Raw genomic sequence first — 9138 nt, 5'->3', positions numbered from 1 at the left:
CCATACATAGAGCTATCTATTTACAGGAAAAAAGAAAATGGAATGAGCCCAGGAGAAAGGGACCCTACGAAGTGGTGAGAGCTACTCCAGCAGCAGTCAAAGTGGGGGGAAACACAACCTGGCATCATCTGGATCACTGTACTAAAGTTCCCACGGAAAAGACGGAAAGAAAAGAAAAAAGACAAGAAAACTATGCTAATCCTGTGATATTCTGTGTGATGTTTTAAATGTGTTTTTATGTCTTTATACATAACTGTGACAACCACAGGCAAGCGCTGAACCAGTTGCACGCTCATGCTTATAAAATTATTTTCTATATATTTTCTATAGAAGTGAGAAATTATGGAGACTGGATTCTTCCATTATAATCACATATGCCTGTGTGGAAAATGCCTACGTGGCTAAAGTAGACAGGCCCTAAGATTAGAAACATCTGGGAAACAAAAGTGGGGGCCTTCTTTCTTTACCATAACAAGAACCCCTTGTCTCTAGGGAGAATTGTATGCACAAAGGAACCATTCTATGTATGGAAAACTGTATGTGATATATACCCCACGCCTTAAAATCCAACCTGTATAAAAAGGGAGACAGAAAGACATTCTGGAGATGTTTCGCTGCAGAGAGCATCTCCGCTTTATTCTCATTGATGATGTAATAAAGTGTATCTCCTGGCATCAAAACCCAAGACTGAGTGTGGTTCCTAAGATGAGCAGCAGACGACACCACATTACCAACTTTCTTCAAAATAAATTATTTTGTGTTAAACAGAAGAAAAAAAAACTAATACAGGTTTGGAACAACTTGAGGGTGTGTAAATGTTGAAATATGAAAATGCTGAAATATCCATTTAACAAATTACTACTTAGTAGGTTAACTAGAAACAATAACACAAAGACTTAATGGCGCAATCTAATGGTATTGAACTTGACAAAGTACTCCTATTTTCGGTGACATTGTTGCACATAGGTGTAAGCATTTAATTTAAACCAAAATTGAACAAATGGCATCACTGCTATTGAACTAAAGTCCTCTTGTAGTTTCTTGTATATATATATATTTTTTAATTGTTTTGATATTCTGTATATATTGGGCCCATATTTCCAATTATATTCTTGCTTTCCTCATGTATGGGGTGGATTTCTGCAGTCAGGTGGCATTGCTTCTTTTCCAGTTATCCTTGCCTCTCTACTCCTGCGGTTCAATGAACAGAAGGTGCTCAAACCCTCCTCCCTCTCACTTTAACTGCCCAACCCCTTCTCTTTATTTCTCTCCTCCCTCTGTCTGCACTGCTGCAGTAACATCAAAATATTAACGCACTTCTGAGATTGGGGGGGGTGGGATGGGGGATATATAAAGCAAAAAGGATCACATGGTACATACAGAGATTATTTTTTTGAGACCGTGAAAAGTCATTTGTACTCAAAATGTTTGTCTCACAAATGCTCTTGCGTTTGAATAGTGAGAAATATGAGCTATTTGTGGCTCTCAGCCCAAGCATTCTTTAAGACTGACCCAGAAGTCTGCAAATACCATTCAGACGGCTAATGGCAGATTTTAATTGCTGTTAAGTACTAATGATTAGTGCAAGATGTAAATACACAAAATGCAAATAATGGCAATGCAACTAAAGCAATGTAAAGCCTGCAGCAAAATTCCTCTCTGACTCAGCCAATTTGTTCAGGCCAATTCCTAACTTTCAGGTGGCAATGATTCAATATCCAATGCAACGTTTTACCTCTTTGCACTGAAGGTTTTTGAACTGTGATGGTCCATCCTTCCAATAGGTCATGTACCTCTTTAGGCAATAAGATTTATGCTCATTAAACACACAGTTTAGCGCATCTATAGTCTATCTGAGACCGGATTTATGTGTAATTCTAATGCATTAAAAATTGGATCTTCACCTCAAGAGACTCGGATGAATAGTGATTTAAGTGAATGGCTACCTGAACATGACACTGTGTTTTGCATAGTATAATCTTTCTTTAACAGGAAACAGGATATATGCATTCTTGTTGTAAAGTGTGTTTACATGGGTTTTTCCTTGCTGAAGATGAAAGTATAGGCTCGTATGCCAGAGGATTTACGGTAAGTGTCCCTCTAGAGTGCTGAGGAGACAGTGGGATGCAGTGAATGAGAGAGAGAGAGGGAGGGTAGTGCAGAGATGCTGCAGAACCACTTCTGCCCTTGTTTTGTCTCATCCGCTTATAGAGGCACTTAGTGCATTTCCTCTGTCTCCTCTCCTGCAGCTCTTCTTTGGGGGAGGAATGCACTTACACTTTTATCACAAATTTAATTTATGTGCATAATTTATTGGGCGCTGATGTTCTGCCGGAGTGCCTGGACTGGAACGTGGGACTGTGTACATAGATCAGTTGTACTGAAGCTCTGAATGTGAGTTAAACGACCTAGTCTCTTCTAGCTTCACCTCAGCATTTGATTCTAGCTGTCTATCATGCTGAAGAAGAGGAACCCTGAGGTGCTGATGGACCGGGAGGTTCTGCTGGATCTGGACTACAGCGGCGAGACTCATGGTCCAGATAGTTATGGAAGCCTGCAAAATGGGGGCTTCATTCCTCCCAGATATGTGAGTGTACTGGTCTGTGTTGAACAGCATTAGATGCATTTGTTCGTCAAAACAAGAGTTCTAGTTGCTTTGTGTAGCAATATCATCAAAGCCATTGCAGAGCTGTTCGGTTGTGTGCTAAAATGGCTAATTAGCACATGACTTTGCTGTTAGGCAACCTGGTGGTTTCTTGGAGTGTTTTGTTATGTTAATACAGTATTTAGAAATATTTATAAAGGATGTATTAATATTTTTGCTAATGGGTTAAATCCTTAATTGTTTTTACCTGTCGCATTTCAATAAAACATACAGTACAGTTGTAATTGTTGTCAGATTGTCATTTACAACAGTTAGTTCCAGACCTTGAATTTGACTGGCCAAGCAGCAGTCCAACTGCTGGACTTTTCACTGTTTGCTTGTCTGTGTTTGTGCATTCTAGACAGACTGTTACATCATTACACCAGGAGGTGGTAACAAGTGACAGCCTTTATTAATGAGTCATTTAAATTATTCACTCAACTTATTCCTTCAAAAACTCTGATTCATTTCTTTCTTTTGATTAATTTTGTTCACATTACACAACTGTTTATTGTCACTGATGTTATTTCCAGTCAGAACACACTTTATTTGCAAACTGCCCTTCAGGATAGGCCAAGATATTTAATGCTATCCACAAACTACTAGCCCTGATTTTACACTCGCCGACAGTTAATGGAGTTCGCCACCAACTACATGATTACAGCCCAACAGTCAAAGGAATAGTTCACCCAAAAATGAAATATTGCTGAAAATGTACTCACCCTCAGGCCATCCACAATATAGATGCGTTTGTTTCTTCATCAGAACTGATTTGGAGGAATTCAGCATTACATCACTTGCTCACCAGTGGATCCTCTGCAGTGAATGGGTGCCATCAAAATGAGAGTCCAAACAGCTGATAAAAACATCACATGAATTAACTGAAGCACAAAGCATGTTTATAATAAATTCATCTTTAAGATGTTTTTAACTTCAAACAGTTGTTTATGGTTAAAATATGAGTCCTCTATCCATAATATTGCTTTCTCCAATGAGAAAGTCATCTCATCTGAATCGGGAGAAATATGCAAAGATCACTGTTTACAAGCAAAAACAGACCAACAAATGTGTTGGTGGATTTTGATGTGAGAGGAGAACAGGGGATGGACTTTTTCACTGGAGGAAGCATTATTATGACTAATGGACTTATGGAGCTGTTTGGACTCTAATTCTGACGGCATCCATTCACAGCAGATGATCCATAGGTGAGCAAGTGATGTAATGCTGAATTTCTCTGTGAATATACAACATGCTGAGTTTCGATGAACATACAAGGGTAAGGCTGAATAAATTTTCATTTTTGGGTGAACTATTCCTTTAATGGTTCATGTGATTGCTAATGATCGTAATGGTATGCGTTGCTTAAATATATTAATGTTGTCAAAATAGTTGACCACTGCGGCTAATGATGAGGATGATGACCCCATATATGTTAATTGTGAGCGGACCTCAAGCCCACCTGTTCAGCCCCAAGGCAACTACTTCAGAGACGGCCAAACAAAAATAGGTAAGGGTTTGATGAAAGCGCTATAAATACACCAACTGCATTGCTGCATAAGTAGTCATATTAAGCCTATTTGTTCTTGCCTCAGACTTTGTCCTGGTGTGGGAGGTGATGGTGCGTCGTAAGTGTCGGAGTCGGGGACAGTCGCAAGGAGAGGAGGCAGTAGAAGCAGCACAGGAGGAGAGCAGGTCAGAGAGAAGAAAAGCTCAGCTGGCCCAATGGAGGGACAAATTCATCCAGAACCTCCAGAGTGCTGGACTGTTGATGGAAAAGGTTCAGCTATTAGGTTAATTTCCTCAGTGCAGTGCCATTTATGGTACTTGCTATGGTGTTGCTAATGGTTTTCTCTTTATTATCAGGAAGAATCATCCAGTGTAAAGAAGACTGTACACTATCTGAAGCTCCATGCTCCATGGGATGTGTTGGTGTACTACGCTGAGGAGTTACGTCTTAGGGCACCTCTGCAGGTTAGTGTCATGTTTTCATGTTCACCTCCCCAACGCAAATACAGAGGGCTTAAAATAACACTAGAATCAAGTGAATTGAGCTCTGAAATGAGTTGTATGTGTTCATTGATAGGTACAGCCACACCCAGACTACAACACTTCTGCTCGAGTTCTTCAGAAGCTCTGGGTGCCGAACATCATGAAAGACTCAGTCCCCAACCGTCCTGTGGACTACTACACATGTGCTTTCCGCAAGTCCAAAATGGAAAAGTTACGCTTTTTTTCTACAAGTGTACAAGATGATCATCTACTTGCAGAAACAGATTTGTAAATATAGACCTTTACTTCGACTTTCAGGTTTCTGGGCTCTGATGACCGTGAAAACTACTTCACCAACACACAAAGACACCGCATTGTGAGTGTGCAATAAACAGCCACAAGAAAAGCAGAATTGGGTTTCACATATGTGATAGTGTAATAAATTATTACATACTCTAACGTTCAGATTTTTGGGGTCAGTACGTTTTTTTTTGTTTTCCTTTGTTTTTGTAATAAGTCTCTTTTGCTCACCAAGTTTTCTTTTTTAATATTTAAAAAATGTAATTTATTCATGTCATGGCACAGCTGAATTTTCAACAGTCATTACTTCAGTTTTCAGTGTCACATGATCCTTCAGAAATCATTCTAACATGCTGATTTGATGCTCAAGCAACATTTATTGTTATTATTATTCAATGTTGAAAACAGTTGTGGAAAGTGACGTGTAGCCAAGTATGGCTCTGCATTTAACCCATCCAAGTGCGCACACACACACACACCGTGAACACACACCTGGAGCAGTGTGCAGCCATTTTTGCTGCGGCACCAGGGGAGCAGTTGGGGCTTCGGTGTCTCACCTCAGTCGTGGTTTTGAGGGTGGAAGGGAGCGCTGGTCATTCACTCCCCCCACCTACAAGCCCTGCTGGTACTGAGACTCGAACCTGCAACCTTTGGCTTACAAGTCTGACTCTCTAACCATTAGGTCACGACTGCCCCACGACTTATTGTGGTACTTTTTGTATTTTTGAGGAAACCTTGATATTTTTCAGGATTCTTTGATGAATAGAACATTCAAAAGAACAGCATTTATTTGAAATAGATTTTTTTTGTACAGTGTAAAAGTCTTTATTGTGACTTTTGATCAATTTAATGCATCCTTGATGTATAAAAGTGTTGATTTCTTAAAATCTTACTGACTTTTGAATGTCAGTGTACTGTATTTGATGGTGTATTCAATTATTTCAAGTGTATGATAATTGCTTACACCTGTGTTCATTGTAGGTGTATGAAATCTTAGCAAGGACTGTGTATGGCAGGAGGAAGCGTGCAGAAGTTGGAGTCGCTCGTCTGCTGAATGAGGGGGCTTTTACGGGTGCATTCCCTCTGCATGAGGTTCGGCACAAGACGCCATATACTGCAATGCGCTTCAAACGTGTCTTATTGAAAGTACAGCTTGATACAGTCAGCTTTTTTCTTTTTTTAAGGGCCCTTTTGAGCTCCCAGGTTGTGACATCCAGCCTGATCAGTTGAACAAGAGGCAGGTACTGTACCACTATTGGTCCAACTGGTTAAAATGGTATAAGTACCAGCCTCTGGATCACATCCGTGAATACTTTGGAGAGAAGATTGCACTTTATTTTGCGTGGTTGGGTGAGTAGGCACCATAGATTCTATTCATATTTGCATATTTTGGTTGTGGTATCTTGGCATTGCAGTAATGCGTAATGCATATTACTAATGTACTTTTTATACATTAATATAATATTATTTTATTTATTATTATTATTATATATTTGTTATTAAATTAAATGAAAGTAAATGATATTATATTTTTCGAAACCCACAGCGTTGGCATTGATAGTGTCGCAAACCACAAAAACAAGTACTGTCAATATATTACCAATAATTATAATAACCAATAATTACCAAATTATTTTGCTCACAGGATTTTACACAGCCTGGCTCTTGCCTGCTGCATTGGTTGGGACGTGTGTCTTTGTTTCGGGTATTTTGACAATGGGATCCAATACCCCAGCGTAAGTGTTTCCCGTATTATCGATTAACAGTGTTTCAGCTGCTGCACTGAACTTCTTTCAGCTCTACATGACTCACACATTTGGCACTCCTCTAAGCTATTTTGCTGCTATCAGAAATGATGTCATATCAGTGGGCTTTATGACCTTTATTTGTTACTATAGCAACTGTTGACCGCATGTACTTGAAGGACTAATAGCGATGGGTTGGAAATATTTGCTGCAGTTTACACCTCAGAATAAGCAAGCAAAATAATGAGAATCAGAGAGCAAGAGCAAAAATTAGGAGCACTGTATGTGTATCTATATGCTAGATACACTCATTTGTACACTCTACCTCCTTGGTCTATTGATCTTAACATTAAACTAAACTATTGCTTCTAGTAACCGCACTCTTACTGCATTCCTGACAGATTTCTAATATTTTCTTTTGTTTGATCAGCACAGTTTTACCAGGACAACATGCTTCAAAAACAGGCTGTATGCTTTCATTTTAGCTCTAGCATTGTTGCCTGTTTCCATTTACCATCTACAGGAAGGAAATCTGTGAGAGTGGAGGACTTTATCTAATGTGTCCTCTGTGTGAAACCTGTAAACCCTGGAATATATCAGACATCTGTCCCATGGCCAAGGTAATCATCTCTGGCTAAAAACCTTCATCTGGGTTGGGTACTCTATGTGAAAGACACCATATTCTAGCATTCAATATGTTTGTATAGTTTATGAAGATGTGTATAGAGTATACTGTATAGTGACTTCTTTATGTAATATATAGTTGTTTTATGTTGTGTCTTTTTTGGAACGTAGTGTGGTTGCCAATAGTAAAAAAAAAACAGGAACACTTGGAAATATAGTACTTCCTGCTTGCTCGTGCTTATTCTCAACTCTTCTTAAGGTGGGTTACCTGTTTGATCATCCCGGCACTGTCTTCTTCAGTGTGTTCATGTCTTTATGGGCTGTCACGTTCCTGGAATACTGGAAACGCAAGAATGCCACTCTCGCTCACCACTGGGACTGCATGGATTTCCATGAAGAGGAGGTTTGACGTGCACAACATTTTCCTAATCAGTATTTTTGCTACGTTTTTTTTACATTTAAAAAATATCTAAACATTATGGAAGGCCTGAAGGGCAAGTTTTGTTTTTTTGTTTTATATGTGGAAAACAATCTGAAGTGAAAGAGGTGTTTTTTTGTTTGTTTTGTTTTTTGTTGAAATCGGAAATGAAGGAAATGCGATTTAACCATTGGGATTTTTTGTTGTTGCCCTTTTTAGAGCAGAAAAAAAGAATATTTTTGGAAGACTCAAGAAGGCACTGTCCTTAGAATACAAACATGTTAGATATTTTGCTGCAAAGTTTAAAAAATGTGGCTTGTTTTAAGGATGTTTAGATATTTACTATTAAAAAACAGGATAAAAATATTAAGAAAAATAGTTTTTATTTTTAAAATGATTTTTTACAATGTGATTTTTTTTTGTTGCCCTTTTTCATGTTACACACAACAGAAAAGAAGGCACTGTCCTTACTTTAAGAAAAAAATATTTTTTAATCATTCCTAACATTGTTGATTTTATTAGATTGGTAATGTATACATGTTTTTTTTTTTTTTAAATGATCAGGAACCACCACGTCCTGAGTTTGCTGCCATGGCCCCTGCGATGGAGGAAAACCCAGTTACAGGAGTAAAAGAACCCTACTTCCCTGAAAAAGCGCGGATTTCACGCATGCTGACTGGCTCGATGGTCATTGTTATAATGGTGAGACCCACTGGAGTTGTCAGAGGTTTAATGGAGCTACAAAATTTTAATTGGCCAGTTAGAAGGGAGATAATATGTCATAATTGTCACCCAAATTAGTTCCTCTTTCTCTCAACTTGTTTTCCCAGCTGTGTGTAGTGATGATCTTCTTGGTCACAGTGATCATATACCGCAGTATAGTGAGTGTAATGATGTTTGAAACTGGGAGTTCTGTTCTGCGTACTCAGGTGGGCACCCCATCGATCTGCATTAACTAAAATATGAGATAACTTACCGTACTGCACCATTTCATTAATCTCCTCTGCACCTGCAGTAGCTCTTGAACTCTGCACAAACATTTTTTCTTCCAGGCTGGGAATATTGCCAATATCTCCAGCAGTTTGGTGAACCTGGCTTTGATCTTGCTGATGGGGCAGGTCTACACAGCCCTGGCAGAACAGCTCACTAAATGGGGTAGGCTTTCTGCACACATCAGACCCCATAAAGCAACACATGCCCAGGGCTTTAAATCAAATCAGGCCAGTGTTGCCATTTTCTGTGGTTCAGGGTAATGAACCTGCCCATCCACACTTGCTTTGAGAATCAATAAGCCATTAGGACTCTAGTCCTTAGTCCTACTCTCTGAGGCAGTTACAATAAAGCTCTGAGACTCACACATACCATCAAATAAGTCTCATTTATCTTGTTTCCCCAAATATGGCTCTTCCTGAAACAAT

The 9138-nt window shown here is 39.1% G+C and overlaps 1 protein-coding gene across 1 annotated transcript in view; it reads left to right on the top strand.

Moving 5' to 3' along the window:
- The first annotated feature begins 1983 nt into the window (after window positions 1-1983).
- The window catches only part of LOC107687426 (anoctamin-7-like), a 14147-nt gene continuing 6992 nt past the window's right edge, over window positions 1984-9138 (top strand). The window contains exons 1-14 of the mRNA XM_016484770.1: window positions 1984-2587; window positions 4034-4151; window positions 4237-4421; window positions 4508-4615; window positions 4728-4864; window positions 4952-5009; window positions 5915-6025; window positions 6118-6283; window positions 6579-6669; window positions 7202-7298; window positions 7562-7705; window positions 8285-8422; window positions 8551-8649; window positions 8773-8946. Coding sequence (XP_016340256.1) covers window positions 2456-2587; window positions 4034-4151; window positions 4237-4421; window positions 4508-4615; window positions 4728-4864; window positions 4952-5009; window positions 5915-6025; window positions 6118-6283; window positions 6579-6669; window positions 7202-7298; window positions 7562-7705; window positions 8285-8422; window positions 8551-8649; window positions 8773-8946 — 1758 coding nt within the window. The 5' untranslated portion in view covers window positions 1984-2455. The remainder of the gene's footprint in view (window positions 2588-4033; window positions 4152-4236; window positions 4422-4507; window positions 4616-4727; window positions 4865-4951; window positions 5010-5914; window positions 6026-6117; window positions 6284-6578; window positions 6670-7201; window positions 7299-7561; window positions 7706-8284; window positions 8423-8550; window positions 8650-8772; window positions 8947-9138) is intronic.

Source organism: Sinocyclocheilus anshuiensis, unplaced genomic scaffold (assembly GCF_001515605.1).
Source record: "Sinocyclocheilus anshuiensis isolate Anshui unplaced genomic scaffold, SAMN03320099.WGS_v1.1 scaffold1114, whole genome shotgun sequence".
In the NCBI taxonomy this organism is placed as follows: domain Eukaryota; kingdom Metazoa; phylum Chordata; class Actinopteri; order Cypriniformes; family Cyprinidae; genus Sinocyclocheilus; species Sinocyclocheilus anshuiensis.
This window is presented reverse-complemented; position numbering and strand designations above follow the sequence as displayed.